The 20,245-nt window shown below is 41.7% G+C and overlaps 1 protein-coding gene across 6 annotated transcripts in view; it reads right to left on the reverse strand.

Annotated features, from left to right (window-relative positions):
* Positions 1 to 20,245, reverse strand: part of NEO1 (neogenin 1) — a 285,881-nt gene that overhangs the window by 14,449 nt on the left and 251,187 nt on the right. For all 6 annotated transcript variants that reach the window (XM_072628418.1, XM_072628417.1, XM_072628419.1 and 3 more), the window contains exons 20-23: positions 17,274 to 17,468; positions 14,424 to 14,492; positions 4,469 to 4,616; positions 381 to 619 (exon numbers count right to left, since the gene is read on the reverse strand). In XM_072628418.1, coding sequence (XP_072484519.1) covers positions 381 to 619; positions 4,469 to 4,616; positions 14,424 to 14,492; positions 17,274 to 17,468 — 651 coding nt within the window. The remainder of the gene's footprint in view (positions 1 to 380; positions 620 to 4,468; positions 4,617 to 14,423; positions 14,493 to 17,273; positions 17,469 to 20,245) is intronic.

Genomic DNA, 20,245 nt, shown 5'->3' on the forward strand with positions numbered 1-20,245 from the left:
TGCTCTTTGAAAATAGGGCCTTCACAGACGGCGTCACTGCTGAGTCAAACCATGCTAGGTGAATCTCAGTAAAGTGAGGGAGAAGACATGAGAATGTGTTATGGGCATCAGATGATCTCTTTCTTTCGCTACAACTTTGGTGAGATCAATCTTGTTAAGCAAAGTGAGCAGGGAAGCTAATTCCCTGCTGGCTCATGACTCGTAACAAGTCATCCCCAAGACCATCTATGGAAATGTTCTGTTACCATACAGATTTTATGAAATCAATTTTTCAAACATTGCCAAAACAAAAAAAAAACCCTATAAAGAGTTGAAGACAATTTTAATAAAAACCTACAATCTTCATATAACAGAAAAAAATCTTTCGCTAAAAATAATACCTCTATATGAATTCCGTCTTTGATGGATATTGCTGTCCATGGAATTATCAACAGGGGTAATGTCTTGGGAGTTTCGTGGAATCGGGGTATCAGTCATGATTGGGTTTGGGTCTGGAGACTTATCGATGGGCTTTAATTCCAGCCTCTCATGATGGATCCAAAGGTCAGGAGGTTTGACATCTTTGGAATTTCCTTTGTACTTATGTGAGCCATTCACAGATTTGCAGGCAGCTCGTTTCCTATGGTAAAAAAAAAATAAAATTATAATTAAACAAGCAATCAAAACTCCTTATAACACTTTTCTGTCAACAAAAAAAAAGATCAGATTCCTGTCTATAATATGTAAACACGAAATTTGCTCATTTGAGACAAGCAACAAATAGGAATTGGCTGTTGGACTGGATGTGTTGCATAGAGAAAAGTGAAAACTCCACATCAGAATTTGTGTTAGATGGAAAAATGTTAGTGGGTCTGGAGAATGGAAAGGAACAAGGAAATGACCTAAAATTTTACAAGGGAAGTTATCTCAGGGAAGACTGGAAGCACTCAAGAATGAACTTGTAAAATCACACAAGGAAACACTTAGAATAATGTGGAAAGGGAGGATATGAATTTATTGGTCAATTTATATTTTAAACGTCCATGTTCAGCAGACAGAAGAAAAGGCAGGCAAAAGAAGAAAAGATACAAAAACAGCATGTGGCTGTGAGAAGTGGGGACACAAACACACTGCTGATGGAGCTGTGAACTGACAGAACTATGATGGAAAACAATTGGGAATTAACTTGTACCCTCTGATCCTCTAATTCCACTTCTAGGGACAAACCCCAAGGCAGCAGAAGTTTCCTATATACCAAATACACTCATAGCAGTGCTTTTTGTAGGAGCAAAAAACTGGAAAAAAAGTGTCACACAATGTCCTGGAAATGGCTGGTGAGACTGTACTGTGAGAAGAAGCTGGGAAGGCTGGGATGAATGGATGCAGAACCAGGAGAATGACGGGCACAACCGAAGGTTAGAGAATAAAAGAAAATAATGGAAAGAGACAGCAGGATTCCGACAGTTCAGGATGCCAGCTCTGCTCTCAGAGAGCTTAGCATGACCACCTTCATAGACAGTGACTGCTGTCTACGCTGTCACTGTCAGCATTAGTGGCTGTGCTGGTTTCTCAGTCCAGCATGTGCACACGTGTGTGTGTGTGTGTGTGTGTGTGTGTGTGTGTGTGTGTGTATGTGTTGGGGGAGGGGCTGAGAAGGGACAAAATCTATCATTGAAATATTTCGAAAAAGAATGAATAGTAGTGTCAGCAATGCTAAGGTACAGAATGACCTGAGTGAGGTTGCTGAAGAACATTAAGTCAAATGAAAGGTATTGTGGGAACTATGAACTTAGAGCAAGAAGGGACCTCAAGGGATGGCAAGTCAAGCCTCCTCACTTTACAGATAAGAAAACTGAGGCACAAACAGGCTAATAGACTTGCCCAGGGACACAGAACCAGTGTTTGTGGTGGAACTTGACCTTGGGTCTTCTTGACTCCAATCCTGGCCACTTCTCTCAAAAGACACTGAGCTTTTTTTTTTTAAAGTTGTACTGAGGAATAGATGATAATCAAAAGGGGTATCAGACTGTTTATGAAAGTGAATGCGATGGTAATATAACTACTCAACTCTCATTTTATTTCTGTCCTTTCTGCCAAGAATGATGATCTCTGGACTGGAAAAGGCTGAACATAAACAGCGATCTGGTATTTAGAACCCAAGATAATAAGGGTGGTCATAAGAAAGTGAATAGTTGTTCTTGACTTCAAGTCACCAAACCTAGACGGATGGTTTCCAAGGATACTGAATTGGTATACGAGCCTGATGGGTCATTGTCAGGACGAGTGAAGAGCAAATAGCTCAATTTTCCAAAAAGGTAAAGGCAGTGGAGCCTCTGTACTAGAGACCAGTAAGATCAGTAAGTTGACTACAGTCTACAGTTTCCATGTGACTGGTTGGGGATTAGAACTGTTCTGCTTGGCTCCAGAAGACAGACTTAGGAGGAATGGATGGATGCTGCAAAGAAGCAAATTTCAGTTTGATGTAAGGAAAAACCTCCCAATTGTCAGAGCTATCCAAAAGTGGAGTAACAGGTGCTCTGGAAAATAACAGGCTCACCTTTGTTAAAAGTCTTTGAGTAATTGGCATGGTTTAGACTAGACCGCCTCTGGATTCCCTTCTAACAGATTTTGCAACCCATTGTTTAAGATAGGGGATATAAGTTAGCTGGGTCTGAAGTACCTATACATATATGTACTATCTAAATTTTTTTTAAAATTATGAGCTTAACATAAAAAATCACCATTTTCATACACAAACTAGAACAGAAAAATAGGATTATATGTGAAACCACAAACCTCTATTATGTACACCTCACTTTGAAAAACTATATATAACAAATTCAATATGTTATTTGCAAAGCAACCTAGCTTATGTGTTTCCTTCTGTTTTCTTCTGTGTATTTAAAAATGCTTTTAATAGTCCTCTTTTCTTTGGGAGGCAACATTACAGGTGGAAACACCCTCTCCCTGCCTGTCATTGTCTTCTGACCACTATCTACAGTACTCAGTTTTTTACGAGGTACTTTTTAACCAATAGGTTGTGTGCATGGTGTCCAGTTTACCTACTATTTAAAAAAAAGCATGATGGATTTGCTTATCTGATTTTAGGCTTGAGGTAAAAAAAAATAGAACTCAAAATTTTAAGGATTGGCAATGTAAGTATGGTAAATGTTAACTTTATAGGGACAGATGAATCAGTCACTTAAAGTGGAAAGAAGTTTAATTTTAAAAACTTTAATGAGATGGAGAAAATGAGAGATGTCAAAGGAAACAAAGAAGAGCTTTGTATTCTCTCCTGGAGAATGATTCTAAGACTCAGAAGGAAAAAGGAAGGTGTAGAGGCAAAAAGCATAAAAAAAGAGATCCAAAATAATAGCTCAGAAAAAAAAACTACATGAAGCTCCCACTAGTAACTGTGGGGCTTCTAAAAAGAGAAAGCATATCCTCTAAAATCTTGATTCACATTGACTGAGCACATTAAAAAAAGCATGACCCTTCCTGCAGGCTCACAGAAAATGTCCTTTGGGCCAGGGGCATTCTAATAATCATTCAGAAGAAACTGTTTGTAAACATTTCTGGTCCTTATAAGCAGCACATATAGAATGACTAAAGGAGGACGCCAGGCAGCGGGCTTAGGTACATCAAAGTCTTGGGTGGAAAGTCAAAGACTTAGGTTGATGGTTGTGGGGTTAGATAACTGCAATCCAAGGTGAAGGGGATTGCAAAACAGCTTCTCTAAGAGAGGGACCAAATGACTAGGTCATCATGCTGAAGCACCCCAAACCCTTCATGGTGCTTGTTGATAAACAGTCTCCCACCTTTGAAATTTCTTCTTCCTATCTTACTTCAGGTCCTAAAATTACACAGTATGCCACTGGAAGCGTCATTTTCTCCTGATATTTAGTAAATAATTTATGACTGATACTAATCACATATAACTTTTATTTATTAATACAAGTAGTTCTTCCAAATATTTGTTAGAAAACATTTTGTTTGCTGAGTTCTATTATGTATACTTGAAAGGAATAAAACTCTTTCTTTAAAAATATTTAAAACTAGTTTATATTGGCCTTTACTCCATTAGGTGAAATGTGTAAGGTTTGACTGTATCCTAGAGGTCACACACTTACAAACTCACCCATGCCTTTTTTTAAAATATTTGGTGTACTTTATGAATATGTACACAGAAATGAATTACTAAAGGTCTAAAAACATCTAAAGGGAATTAAAAATTTTTTCTTATCAAATTATTCAGGGACAAAATCTTACTTGACTTGCTATTTTCCAGTTAACCTTTCCGCTGGAATGAATTTTGTTGCTCCTCCATAGATACCTAATGAAGTAGCCCATGGGAAAACTGTACTTCAATGGCACTCATCCCAATGGTCATGCATTATCCTGTTAAGTGACTCTTATCTACACTGATCCTTCCACCTTTCTCCTTCTTCCCCAACTCCAGCAAAGCAGTGGCCAGGACGGGAGTTCTTACTTTTTCTGGTGCGAGGTAGTACGACGAGTGCAGAATACAGCAATGATCACCACCACCACAATGGTAAGGACACCAATGGAAACGATGATGACCAAGAGCATGTTACTGTCTAGAGAGGAGGTGGGACTTCCATGAGGACTGTTACTACCTGAAGGGAGGAGAAAAAAAGCATGTTGGTTAATGTGTGTGGGAGTCTGGAACACAATCAGGACAATGAAGGGCATTTAAAAGCCGATTAGAAAGTTTTCCTACACTGTCCTATTTGAACAAATAAAGCCCCACCTCTGCCACATAGGCTGGTCTTCCAGAACTTGAATCAAGCCATGTTCTCACCAACTGTCTCAATAACACAGTGACAATAACCTGCCAATAGCATGTATATACTACTTGGTGGTTAAAAAGACACTAGTTCTGTGCTCTCACACTAATCCTGGGGTAACTGTGTAAATATTCTTCCCAGGTTATAGCTTTCACAGAACGTAGAGCTGGAGGACACCTAGGCTCTCCTCCTTTTACTCACAATGAAATGGAGGCTCAGAGAAGCTACCCGAGGTCACTCAGACAGTAAGGAACCTTACTTTGGGGTTTGACCCCAGGTCTTCTTACTTCAGATCTGGTGCTCTTTCTACACACCAGGCCACCTTTAATAATCATAATTTCAAAGACACATTTCTTTAAAAAAATCTTTTCCTTCCCCTACTCCCAATTCTCAAATAAACAAAATGTGGGCATTTCCTTCTGCTACGCGAAGGCAGTGTATGTAGGATAGCAGATACCAAGCTGGCTTTGGAGTTAGAGAGTCAAGTTCGGTTTCAAACATGTGGTTTGGTGACTATGTCTCACTGTCTAAGGCAACTAGGATGTTAAGCTGTAGAATAAATACTAATATTCTTTGGCAGAAGAGCTTCCTCACAGACAGTTCCCTCCACCAATTAAATCACAGATCTGGACCAAAAAACAAATGCAGACTGCAACTCTCACAGGCCTGCCCATTTTCGTGACTCCTGACCACTTCCTACCATAAATTTGCCAACAATACACCCACCCAACACGCTGGAACCAATCCTACAATTCTCTGGATATCTTGAAGGAAGTAAACAAACAAGTATTTATTAAGTACCTACTATGTGCTACACACTGGGCTAAATGCTTTAAAAATAATATCTCATTTGAAACACACAGACCATCCACTGGTCATCCTTTGCTCTCAGTCCAATTTCTGGCCTCCTCCAAACATATCATCAGAATTTCATCTGATTTCACTTTAAGAAACACTGCTTTTATCAAGTCAATTTGAGTGTATACAACGGGCTCACCATGTCCCTGCCTCCCTTTGTACTGTTGCTAGAACAGTCTTCATGCATAGATGTGACCATGTCATGCTCAAAACTCCTCAATGGTTTATCTTAGCCAAGTTCCTCCATTTACCTTAGCGTAGTCTGACAGGTTCAGAATACAGGGGCAAGCTCAGTTGCTCATGATTTGGACAAGATGAAGTGGACAAAGTTTGATCTGAAAGTTTATCATTCCTGGGAGGAGACACATGAAGCAGAGGGGAGTGCCATGGCAAGCCCAGTGGCACAAGGCCCCCAGCCTCTGCGTGGATCTGCTCTCACTTTCAACAGCCTGATTCTCTTCAAACAAATAAAAGAGGCTCAACATCTCAGTCTCACTGTGTGGCCAGTTTTCTCCTCTTAGACCTAGTCCCTGAATGCAATAAACCAACTTCCAAAACTATGTTCTGCACTCAACCACTGCCTCTTCTCATACTGGTACCACACCTAGGCTGACTTCCATCTATCTCCAAATCACATTCATATGCTCCATGGCTACTTCCTGGAATTCCTAAGGTGCTGACTGTACTGTGGAACTATTTGCATTATTCCCCCCTATATTCTCTTCCTTTCTTAGAGGTGCAGCCTTCCAAGGTTCTGGCAGATAGCTCCCTACTGGCTGCTTAAATTATGTAGCCTGGTTACCTACAGTACTCCACAACTTAGCATCCTTAGTATTAGGTTACATTGTGTACCTTCACGAGTGCTATTTCCACCAAATTACATAACTCATCATCTTAAATGCATCCCAACATCTTCCACATCCATGCTTTTATTCCTGCCATTTGACCAGACTAAGATGTCAGTCTCTCAGTTTCTGTTGAATGGTACTCCTCACTTCAAGGAAACTCTGCAACCCCCTCTAGGAAGCTTTCCTTGATCTTAGGACTTCACATAGTATTTTATGTACCTGCTATGTACTCAGAAGGTTATTAAAAACCTGTTGTATGAAATATCTATACACAAACACCTCAAATTTGTGCAATAATCAAAATGAAATATAGCTCCTAAGGCTGAAAGAAACACTCGACCTCATAGGTACTGCTGAGACTTGGTGGGATGAAACCCACAGTTAGAGAATCACTCTGGATGAGCAGACCTTATGCAAAAAAAACTCTATTCTTTAACATTCAGGTGAGTCTGTGGCCTTACTGGTTTGGAGGTTCCCTTCAATGCCCCTGATCCCAAAGTGCCTGTGCATTCTGTGTGCCTCTGGCCTCTCTCCTTCCATGAATGTACCACACATGCTGGGTGCCTTCTCATGACATTTCAAGGACATGCATTAAGCCCTTCCACTGTCCACCGTCAGTCAGTCAATAAGCATTTATTAAATCTTTACTATGTTCCAGCCACTGGGTGAAGCCCTGAGGAAGAAAGGAAAGGTAAAAAAATATCTCTTCCCTCAAGGAGCTCACATTCACATGAAGAAGACAAACTAGGAAATACCCAAGAAGTGAAGGTGAGATGACATCGTTCCAGGCACAGAGATTAACCAGAGCAAAGGCCTGGTGGCAGGAGATAAGGGAGTTGTGCTCTATAGCAGGACTGTAGAATGCAGGGAGGAGAATGAGTTGTAAGCAGTGTGGAAAGGTCGGCAGGAGCAGAGTTAAGAAGTTTTAAAGGCCAGAGGGAGCACCTTCTATTTGACCCAGGGAGGGTCCCAGGGAGGGGTAGGCGAGAGCAGGCACAGGGTCATATACACCAGTGCTATACAGGAGATCAGCTGGAAGGCTACTATGATGGATGATCTAGGCGACAGAGGTCATGGGGCCTGAACCAGGGCTGTTAAGGTATGATGGAGGGGCACACAAGACAGAGAGGCTATAACAGCCTGTCTGTGTGGGGTGAGCCTGAAGGGACTGGGAGGCTGGCAGGACCTTGACAAAGAACAGCGAGGTTCTGGGGAAGAGATAAGTTCTGATTTAGACATATTGGGCATCAGACCCCTACAAGATGTCTGGTGTAAAACTGTCCAAGGGGCAGATGGTGATGTGTGATGATAGCATCTGGGAATCACCTGCATAGATATAGATGCTGGTGAGATCCCCAAGAGGCCAAGTATTGACTAGCTGGGACAGAGTCAGAGAAGGTCGGGGAGAAGAAGAATCATATGGTTAATAGGTATGGCAGGGATGAAGGTGTGGACAGGAGACCAAGAAAGGATGGTCAGATAGAAGATCCAGGACAGGGTAGTGTCATGAAAACCCTGAGAGGAAAGAGAATCTGGGAAGAGAGAAGGATCATCATTCTCAGGAGGCAGCTGGCTGGTACAGTGAATAAGGGGGCTGGGTCTGGAATCAGGAAAACCTGAGTTCAAATCCAATCTCAAACACTCACTGGCTTTGTGACACTAGGCAAGTCACTTCACCGCCATCTGCCAGTTTCTTCAACTATAAAATGTGGATCAAAATGCACCCATTTTAGAGGGCTGTTGTAAAGATCAACTGAGATAATATTTGTAAAGCACTTAGCATGGTGCCTGGCACACAGCAGAGGTTCCCTTCCAATCTTCTCTTATTTACTTAACTGCTTGCATGTTGTGTCTCCTCTACTCCAATCTAATGTACACACTACAAGGGAAAATGCCATTTTTAACACATCTTTGTAACTGTACCGCCTAGCCTGGAGTTCTGCACACAGTAAGTGCTAAATGTCTAAATAACTGAATTAATGCACAGTACATTAACTCAATGACCTATTTTCATTCTGTCCTCTCTGGTTTCCATGCTTTGACTCAAACCATCCTAGGCTTAGGATGCTTTTTCACCTGTTTACTAAAGCCCCACCTTCTTTCAAGAACTAAGACGTGTTTGTAACACCTCGTTTAACACACAGGCCAGAAACATAAAACACAGAAAGGGCAAAATACATGAATCCATGTAAGGCCCCAGGATTTAGAGCTGGAAGCAACTAGTCATTCTCTTTATCTACTGGTTCAGTTATCCTGTTGAAATAGAAAACGAGGTTACGTGGGTGTACCCCACTCTTGATAAAAGCTGCTGCTTCTCTTTCTATACAGTCTGCTTTTACAGATAGAGAATTTACAAAGCACCTACTATGTGCTTAGCCTCAGATTTGTGCTGAGTTAAGCACTGTGGGATCGGAGAACAAGAAAACAATATGGTCCTGACTCTCAAGGTGTTTATATTCTAAAGGGGGGGAGGTAGAAAGCTGGGGGCAGGGTCATGGCAGTGAATATGGACCACTTTGAATAGTGTAACAGGTTGGTAGTGAGCAGCATGGCACACGTTTCTGGTGATCTGCTACTTCTGAACAAGGGCTTGGCAACTGTTAAGTGTCGAATGATCCATTCTAGACCTTCCCTGGAAGTGGAGTCAAGCTCCCTAGTCTTTGGTTTGCAGCAGCTGATGGCACAGTGGATAGAGTGCTGGCCTGGAGTCAGGAAGTCCTTAGGCAGGTGCTACAGCAATGTTACCTAAGATGATGACGATGGTTATTTTTTAGAAAGCTGGATATTTTCCTTCAATCTTGTGGTACCTCTCCTATTTTCCATGACCTAGGCTCAGAAATAACTCTCCTAGTTTAGGACCTGAGGATGTGATTCATCCAGTTCAAGTGATTTTAAATAAATCAGGGACCTATTAAAAAAAATCAGGGATGCCTGGGTGCTTTTATACTGGCTCCTTATTCATCCTGAGCATCAGTCTTCCTTCAACATTTCTGTTCTGTCAGAGTCTCTGACTTTGGGGGGTTGTGGGGGGGGGGAATAAGCATTTATTAAGCAAGCACCTATTATGTGCTACTATGCTACACACTTTTTACAAATATTACCTCATTTGATCCTCATGACAACCTGGGGACGTGGTGCTGTTACTGTCCCCATTTCACAACTGAGGAAACTGAGGTGATTGGTTGTTGTCCTTCATTCTCGAGGAGGACCAAAATGACATCACCATGATAAAGTGAAGTTTCAGTGTGTCTGACTGTGGCTGATCAGACCAATATGAGCTTGGAACGCTCACCACAGGTTGGGCACAGAGAGTCCGTGTGAAATTTGGGGTGGTTACTGCAAATTTGTGCAACCTACATTTCCTTTGTGCTGTCTCAATTCTGTTTTGGTCATAGAGCATGGCACCCTTTCTGATGTGGGCATGCCATGCTGAGCGGCCCTGTGCCAGTGTCTCCCACTTCACACTAGCAATTCCAAAGTTCTTGAGACCTTGAGAGTGTCCTTGTATCACCTTTTCTGGCCACCATGTGATCGCCTGCCCCATGTGAGTTCTCCACAAAATAGTCTTTTTGGCAAGCATACATTTTGCATTCAAACAATGTGGCCAGCCCATTGGAGTTGCGCTCTCTGAAGCATAGTTTGAATGCCTGGCAGTTTAGTTTGAGTAAGGACCTCGGTGTCTGGAACCTTATCATGCCAAGTGATCTTCAGAATCTTCCTAAGACAACTCAAATGGAAGTGATTCAGTTTCCTGGCATGGCGCTGGTAGACTGCCCATGTTTCATAGGCATACAGCAATGAGGTCAGCACAACAGCTACAAACTACAAACTACAGTGTGGTAGCCAGTCTAATACCTTCTCTCTCAAACTTTCTTCAGAGACTCCCAAACACTGAGCCAGCTCTGGCAACGTGTGTGTCAACCTCATTGTCAATGTGTACATCCCTGGAAAGTACACTACCAAGGTAAATGAACTTATCCACAGCATTCAAAACTTCTCCATTTGCTGTAACTGATTATTCCATGTACGGATGGTGTGAGCTGATGGAGCACCTGTGTTTTCTTGGTGTTAATTATTAGGCTAAAATTAGCACAGGTAGCAGAGAATTGATCCATACTTTGTTGCATTTCATCTTTACAGACTGCATTGGGTGTACAATCATCTGCAAACAGAAAATCATGCACCAACCCCCCCTTCACTTTGGTCTTGGCTTGTAGCCTTTTCAAACTGAAGAACTTAACCATCACTACAGTAGTTGACCTTGATGCCATGTTCATCCTCATTGAAAGCATTTGACAATATAGCTGAAAACATCATACTAAAAAGCATGGGAGCAAGCACACAGCTCTGTTTCACTCCATTGGTGACTGGGAAGGCACGAGAGCTTTGTCCATTATCCAGAACCCAGGCAAACATGCCATCATGAAATTGTCATGCAATACTGATGACCTTCTCCAGGCAGCCAAATTTTGACATAATTTTCCATAACCCCTCATAACTAACAGTGTCAAAGGCCTTGGTCAGATCTACAAACATTGTGTACAGACCTCTGTTCTGTTCCTGGTATTTCTCCTGGAGTTGTCAGGCAGCAAACACCATATCGACTATTTCTTGGCCCTTTCTGAAGCCACACTGGCTCTCAGGTATATGACCATCTTCCAGGTGAAGGATCAGCCTATTAAGAAGGACTCTAGCAAGAATCTTGCCAGCAATGACTAAGAGAGAAACCCCCACCCTGTGATTGTCTCAGGACAATCTATTTCCTGCGACTGAGGAAGATGGAGGTGAAATGCCCAGGGTAACACAGCTGGCCAGTGTTTTTCCCCCATATACTCTCCATGTCGTCCTTCAACATCCATCATGATGTTCTTCACATGACACACATATCATAAATGTTGAACTGAACTGGGTGATGTTGTAGGCAAGTGGTCTGTGCTCATTTTGTAGTTGAGGGGTCCAAAACCTTTTTTACAGAAGAATCTTTTATTCTCCAAAAATGTAAGATCACTGAATAGCACCTCATGTCATGGCAGAAGGGAGGGAAGAGGAAAGGAACTGTTCTCTCCAAAGTTTCACTCTGATCCTCATCCCTCCTGGCCTCTCTGCACCATCTGACACTGTTGACCATTCTCTCCCCTGGGATACTCCTCCTTCTCTGAGCCTCTGGGACATGGTTCTCTTTTTGGTTTGCCTACCTTTCTGTCTACTTGTTCCTGCTTTGTCTCCTTTGAATGATCATCCATAACATGCCCTCCCCTTTACTCAGAGTGTATCCCAAGTCTATTTCATGAGGTATTTTTTTCTCCTATTTTCTTTCTAGTTCACTTGCTTGGTAACCTCAGATGAACTGGGTGATATTATCTCAATACAGATCTATTCTTACATCTGTACTACATTTAAATTTATACTATATTAAAAGTGCAATAAGACTTTTGGGACACCTGTATCTCCACCCTTGTCTCCTTCCCTCAGTTCCACATCACTACTATCAGACAATTTGAATGCAACATCCCATAGGCAGAGCAACACATCTAAACCTGTCTCCCCGAATCTGCCTTCTGACTCTCCCTATTTCTGCTGAGGATGCCACCACCTTTCCAATCCCTCACATATGTAACTTGAGTATTACCTTCAATCCTTTATTTTACCTTAACTCACCTATCCAAATTACCTCTAAGTCTCACCCCTTTCCTCTACACTATCTCTTGCCTCGTTCCCCTTCTCTTCCTTCCCATGGATGCCAACACCCCAGTTTGGTCCCTCATTACTTCCTGACATAGCCTCCTCGTTTTCCCTGCCTCCAGTCTATTCCTTTCCAATCCACTCTATGCTCACCTGCTGAAACGAGCTTCCTAAAGCATATGTCAAATCATGTCACACTCCTGTTGAATCACCTCTAGTGGTTCTCTATTATTTCCAGGATCAAACACAAACACTAAATCCCTTCACAACATGGTTCCCATCTTCTTCTCCAGCTTTACTGTACTCTAGTCCCCTTCCTGTATTCTTGAGTCCAGTCCAACTGGCTTTTTTGTTGTCTCTACCCTCCATCTCTTGCTACATATCCCTGGTCTTTGTTTCTCTGCTGACTGTTCCCCATCAGGGAATGCTTTGTCTTCTCCATGCCACCACTTGGAATTTCTGTTTTTCTCCAGATCTCACACATCCCACATTATGCATGAGGCCCTTCCTGGGTTCCCAGATGCTAACACCTTCCCTCACAAAGCCAACTTGTGTGTATTTTGTATGTATCTATGTGAATAGTGCCTCAGACCCTGATAGAATGTAAGCTCCAGGAGGGTAAGAACAGTTTCAATCTTGTCTCTCTCTATATTTCCAGTGCCACATAGTAGGCAGCTAAACAGCTCCGTGGACAGAGCACTGGGCTTGGAGGCAGGAAAGACCTGAGTTCAAATCTGACCTCAGTCTTACTAGCTGTGTGACCCTGGGAAAGGCACGTAACCTCTATTTGCTTTAGTCCACTGGAGAAGGAAATGGCACTACTCCAGTGTTTTTGCCAAGAAAACCCCACAGACAGAGCGGTCTATGAGGCCATAAAGAGTCAGAAATGGCTGAATGACTGAACAACAAAAACAGGGCATATAGCAGACACTGATTGAAAGCATGTTGATTAAGTTTAATGGTAGCCTCTTAACTGAAATAAGTTCACAGGAGCAACTAGTGGATTGAGATCAGTCCACCAACTGTAATCAATCAGTCAAGATACTTGGGTTAAGAGTAAATGTGGAATGTTTACAAGGTTCAATAACTGGATATTACAAATAGAACTGGCAAAGTATGTGCATGGTGTTATTAGAGATATTTCCTGAATTGGCTGTCTTCTATCCTGTCAAAGAGCAATCCCCAATTTCAGGACTGAAAGATTCATGTTGTCTTAAACTAATCAAAGTGGCGGATCCCCTGGAGGGTAAAAGGACTGAATTAAGCAGTTTTGATTGAATGTCTCAGAGTGTATCTTATCATTAACATTCTAACTGGCCAAGGGATTTCTTTTGAAAAGTGGTACTACTTAGCTGCATGCCTGTTGGTGTCTTGGCTGATCAGCAACCCTGACCTGTGTAGAGCACTGCAACTAGAGCAGACTCGGACAACCACAATAGCTTTAAAGCAAGGCTTTTGGTCATGGGCTCCAACCCCCTTTTTAAAAATTTATAATAGGAGAGGTTAGTGAAAATAAAAATCTCTTTTCTTCCCATCCAAATTGATAGAGCCCTTGAAATCTATCCACGAATTCCTTGGAGAAGGGGCAGTCAGTGGGAGCCAGGTTAAAAAGCCCTGCTGTCAAAGGAGAGACCAAAAAATATGGGAGCTATTCTCTCAGGAGCATTTAATGTTTTATAATTATGTTACAGGGAACAGTACTGAGACAGCACCAACTCTTAAGAAAGAAGCATTTTAAATACATACTAGCTGATAAGAGGGGCATGTTATAGTGCAAAGAAGGCTCACTAATAACTTTTGTGTGCACTTGAGAAGGTCACGGAACTTCTTGAAGCCTCTGTTTCCTCACCCACAAAATGGGAACAAGATTTGCCCTGGCTAGCTTCTGAGGGCACTAGGATGGCCATGTGAGATATTGTGTTATGGACCAAGACATCATGTTATTGGGAGACAGCCTGGTAAAGAACACTGGGCCACAGCCTCATCTGAAGACCTGGCTCTGGGTCATTAGTCCAGGGTCACAGAACTAACTATTGGGACAACTGGGATGGAAACCCAGGCTTTCTATTTACGATTTTAACTTAATATTCTATCCTTGTTGGAGGAAGTTATCAATGTTTTCGAACATGCCCAAGTCCAGAACTTCTAAATGTAAAGAGTATAAGAACGGGCCCTAGAAGAGGCAGCTTCCTGACACTGAACACTTCGCTGGCCCACCAATCCAAGCTGGAGGGATGGAAGTTCTTACCACTTATCGGAGGCTTGTAATCAGATCCTGTGTCCGGTAGTCTGCTTCCTTTTCCTGAAGCCCCTGAAGCTGAGGAAGAAACCAAGTAGGAATCGCTTATCGAGTGGACTCATCACATTGCACAGCCTGATGGCTGAGGGTCTTCTACGCTTAGGAACCAAGGAGGACAGAGCTGTACAAAGACGGCAAGTATACGTTTTCTATAGAATGGGCATTATGCCAGTTTTCCATGTGTGGAAAGGTTCTCACATGGAGTTCTACTACCCTGGCATCTGGAAGGAACTTTCTGGTATAGTTTGGGACAAATTTTACATGGCTGTCAAACATTCTATGAAGGTTATACAGGGAATGAGATGGGCCTTATAAGGAAAAAAGCAAGGCTGTCACCTGATTTTGTGTCTTAGTATCTGTGACCCTCTTTTCTTGGGAGGAACAGTTTATAGGGCCTGTCAAAAAAGGACAAGGTCCTTCCCCGTACCACCCCAATTTTATAGCAGTAGAATGTCCCTCAAACTCATCTAATACACTGTAAAATCAGGTAAAATTCTAACAAATAAAGGAAATCATTAGAAATGAATTTGTGGACCAATCCTGATTTTTATACAGTGTTCCACTATAAAAGCTATCATTCAGCACTGTACCACCTAGCATTTCTGATATTACTAAAATTAATGTCTCAAAAACCAGTCAATAGTAGTGTTAACACACTTTGGAGGAGGCTTGGTAAAAATGCAGTGTTAAAGGTGTCTCTGATAACAGCTCTCCATGCATAATAAACCTAGAAGGAAAAATACCATTCCCCATCCCGCCCCTGCAACATCACATAGGCATAAAGCGGCAGGCTTCAGAAGTAAGAAAGAACAGGTTTACAGAAATTCAAACAACTAGAAATGTAAAATGTTAGAACTCTTTCTAAAAGGCAGTAGGTAACTGGGATGTGTTTCTTAAAGAAATCCAGCCTTGAGATTGAGAGACAAAGCTATCTTTGAATCACTGTAAATCTGTGAGTCTCAGTGTTTGCCATTAGATTAAAGCTAGAGTTTTGTAGTCTGAATGTAGAGAAAGACGAATTCTTTTTTTTTAAATTTTGGAGAAATGGGGGAAAGTGTCCTACAGCTAGAAAACTCACTCCCTTTTGGTTTTACCCTTTCCCTCATTCATCCATCCATCCTCCACTTGTTGTTCTGTTGTCAAGACTAACAAAGATATCTACCTCCCTGAAAGAGAACTGAAGTGTGAAATGGAAATGCATTTCTTCAAGATCCTAAGTTCTGAGTCTTTCTTACTTCTAACAGAAGCCTTAACATGTTCCTATTATTTCTTAATTTATTATCCTTTAAGCATCTTAGAGACTAAACTGACAAAGTTCACTTTTTTGTCCTTTCACAATAAATAACCACTAACTTAAAGGAAAACAACGTAATTAGTAAGAAGAGATTTACATGCAGGTACCTTTTAAGTACTTACACTGAAGAGGTTGTGTTACTAAACTGTTTCCCTTTAAAACATTCTTGATTTTGTTTTCAAAGTTATCAGATGTTTTAAGTGAAGAAGCTAAGAAACACAGCTCAGAATTGAGCATATTCTAATGGAATGGTAGATTAACTTTATAGGCTCAAAGTAAAGTTTAGAAGGCTCAAGTTTTAAGTTTTGGGAGATCATGGATTCATGGAATCACAGACATAGAGCTGAAATGAATCTCAGAGGTTAACTAATCCAACCCCCCTCATTTTACAGATAAGTAAACTGAGGTCCAGAGAGGTTATATGATTTTTCTAAAGTTATATGGGTGCTGAGTGTCAAGAAGGGGGAAAAACAGCTTTGGACTCATTCTAATGTTTGCAAAACAAATCTTCCCCACCATAAACTTTATAACAGAATGTGGGAGGCAGCATCTGCTTCTACCACTGACTCTGCCATCCTGTCACTCACTCTAAGTGCCAAACCTCTGTAGCACTATGATTCCAATTTTTTTTTGTGAGCTCCCTCAATAAAGAGCTCAGTGCTTATTTTCCACATTTGGTTTCTAAGTAGGATTTGCAGCTCCCTTGGTCCTTGAAGAGCCCCAGTCACAGACTCATCTCACTCTAGGTGAACAGGTGTGTGGTTCCTTTACAAACACGCTGTATCTGGGAAAAGAACAACCAACAGGACAAGAGAGAGAGGACAAAGAGGCTCTCGACTCGTTTACCTTGGTCATTAGGCATTTTGTCAGAAGAGTCCGCTGCCAGGCCAAGCACAGGGGAAGGAAAACAAGAGCAAAGTCACCAGTGCGAAGGAAGAAAGACACATAGCAAAGAAGAAGCAAAGCCCAAAGTTCGTGCAGCTCATCCCTGGTCCTATGCTCAGTTAATGCCTGAGTCACACATCATTGTGGGGGGTCTCCCCCACCTTCCCATCCCCCACAGGCCCACTCCCAAATTTTTCCTGGCTCCCAGAGGCAAATGATTGCCATGCCATTGCTAAAATGGAACTGTCTACCCCACATGCCACCAGGAGACTCAAACTTGTTTTGTAAACCTTGTGGTTTCAATCTTGTAAAATGCCTCCTGGAATAAGGGGAATACAGAGGATGGGTCCTGAGATCACACTGGTACCTAGGAACCTAAGGAAGTCTGCCTGGGTTACCTAGGGGTGATAAGTCATTATGAGATAAACTGTCACACAAGGCTGAGGATAAGGGGGTTCATACACTTATTCCTAAGAGAAATATAAAAAATAAACTCACGCTGCTCTACATCCTATTTTCTCTTCATCTTCTCCAACTATGTGACCCTTTATTTTTCTTATTAAGGAGTGGGTCTTGTCATGTCTGTATGAATATGTGAAGGACGAGTTAGGGCACTTTACCTTTAGGTGTTCGGAACTGGACGGCTTCGGACATAGGCCCCATGCCCTTGGAGTTGCGGGCTTGGATTTTGAAGTAGTATGGTGTATCCAGTGTTAACTCCTGGATCTGGTGAGTCAGTCTATTTCCCACCACTGGTTCAATAACCCAGTCATGAATCTCTGCATTCACATCCGTACTGTAGTAAATGATGTATCCTGCCCAAAGGATTTAGGGAGGGAAGAAATCTTAGATGATTTTTCTCTATAGGTTAATAATTAGAGCTGATATTTATATAGCACTGTAATAATGTATGCCAAGCACCTTACATACTTAATCTCATTTTATCCTCTTAAGTATCATGCTTGCTAAGTACTACAGATGTGGTCATTCTAATTTTACTGATGATGAAACAGGAGCAGACAGGCTAGCAAATGGAATCAGGATTCTAACTCAGGTCTTTCCTGACTTTAAGTTCCATATTCTTTCTACTGTTTCTCTACCTGGAGAGGCAAATTTAAATATCTAAGAGAAGTAGAAAAGAAACAAACAATCAAAATCGAAACAAACTTAAATGACTAAAAGGGAATCCCAAGCATGTACTCAAATATAATCTGGAAAGCCAACAATACAATAAACAAAACAAGAAATGTAGTCACCAGCTGACGGGATCTTTTATGTTGTGAAAATCTTACAGGTGATGATGACACACAATAATTTAAAATATATATATAATATCCTGCTTTAAACAAAGAGTCACATAGCCATATTTCAGGAATACTAAAAGAAAAGATGTCTGGATTGGGTAAAACATTCAACTAGATTCAATTTAATTAAATAAACTTTCAAAAAAGCATACTATTTGCAGATGAGCAGTGGAAGAGGGAAGGGTCTCTTCTAATGGAAGGGAATCAGGGAAGCCTTTCAGAGGACTTGGAATCAAAGCTGAGTCAGTAGGAAGGCTAAATGGAGAGGGATAAGGTAGGATGGTCTGGACTAATGCACACAGGGAAGAAGGGTGAGAGGGGACCAGGGAATGACTTGTAGTCCAGTTTGACTGAAACGTAAAACTGAAAAGAGTGTGTGAGAAATAAGGCTGGAAAGACAGGTTGGAGACAGACTGCAGAAGGTTAAGAAAAAGTAGAGAAGTGTGATTATTAGAATCATTGAGAATTTCCCTATTTCACATCTTGTGGAAAGTAAGGTAAAGGACAGCAAAAGAGGAGGGCCCAGGGTTTTTTGCCATCCTTAAATTTGCTCTTCCCTCTCTTTGATTTTCTAGGTAATTTCAAAGGTAATTTTGATGTCTTGATGTCTGAGGACAAGAGGGGGTGGCAGATGAAGCAGGAGAGAAAGAAGAGCAAATCAGACCCAGTCCTGCTTTAAACACCAAACTGAGGCTTTGTCGTTTACAAAGGAAACAATGCAATTTTCCTTAAAACCAAAATTTACAGAAAATTCGCACTAAAATCTGGCAATGGCCTAAGACACTAAAAAGAATTATGGCAAAATGCCAACTGAACAGGGAGCAAATATCAACCAAATCTTGTCAGTAATCCAAGGTTTCTTTCTTTTCCAGAGCTACTTGGCTCAATGTCCTTGTTTCTTTACTAATTCCACCAGAGGGCACTGAACACACGTGTTCCAGCTACACGCAGAAATCGGGTCTTTTAAGTACCCGATCTATCAGGGATTTCTTTCTGCTCCACTGAGCTCAAGCACCACAATGGGCATTTGATGAAGCACAATGGAAACAAAAGACTGCCACTGTACAGCCACTTCCACACCAGGAGATGCAAATAAAAAAACCAATACACAAAATACCACTTTGTCCCATTCTGGCTAAAAATGACAGAAAGCCAGGGAAAACCAACATTCAGCTTTACAGAAACCCAGGTTCCTGAAAAGAATAATTAATGGCCTCAAGTTCCCCTCTCAAGAAGCACTTTAAAATGGAATAAACGGAGCACGTGATACATTCCACAAGCCAGAGTGGAAGAATAAGATGTAAAGGAGAGAATCCTCGCTCTATGGTGTCCCCTCTGTCTCAGAAATCAGAATGCCAACTTCTCATAGGCCAAAGGTCTTAGCTAAAGACATGTAGTTGTAATGATGATTGCAAATGGAGAGTAATTAGAGGCAGAAGATTTTAGGAAAACAGTGAACTGGAATTCTGACCTAGTCTTTTGGGTCTGATCCTAAGCCCTGGTGCTTCTAAGAAGAATGAGGGTTCTGTTACTATTTTACATTAAGAACACTAGAGGGAATTCAGAAGTTGGTCCACATGGATCAATAGTGTGACATGGATTGGTTGGTTGGTGTCCTTCATTCTCAAACACCACCACAATGACATCACTATGTTGGAGTCAAGCTTCAATATATTTGATGAGATCAATACAAGCTCGGAATGCTCTCCCACAGATCAGGCACAAATAGTCCATGGGAATATTTGGGGCGATTCTCTTAATTTGCACATCTTGCTTTTCTTCTGAGCTACTTCACTTCTGTTTTTCTCATAGAGCACAACATCCTCGCTGATAAGGGCAGACCATATCGAGCAGTCCTGTGCTAGTGTGTCTCATGTCACACAATCATGTCCCAATAACGGGACCAAGGTTTGGGATGAAGTGAAAATAGTTATACTTAGTCCCAGGGGGAGTTAATCTACAGCTGAGTGGGAAGAGACTCGAGGCAAGGAGAGTGACCAGCAGGTCTAGACATGAGGTGATCAGCACCCGTGTGAGGGTGAGAGGAGACATATATAAGAGATGTTACAAATGTAGAATTGATGGGACTTGGCAAATGATTGGGCCTGGGTGGCCCAGCATCAAGAATGGTATCTGGGTTATTGGGAGGACAGTGGTGCTTTTGAGAGTATTAGGGTAGTAAGAGAAAGGAGAGAATTTTGAAGGAAAGATAATGAGTTCAGCTTTGGACATATGGAGTTTGAGATACTTGCAGGACAGTCAGTTCAAGATGCCAAATAGGCAGTTGT

The sequence above is a fragment of the Notamacropus eugenii genome, chromosome 1, assembly GCF_028372415.1.
Source record: "Notamacropus eugenii isolate mMacEug1 chromosome 1, mMacEug1.pri_v2, whole genome shotgun sequence".
Lineage (NCBI taxonomy): Eukaryota > Metazoa > Chordata > Mammalia > Diprotodontia > Macropodidae > Notamacropus > Notamacropus eugenii.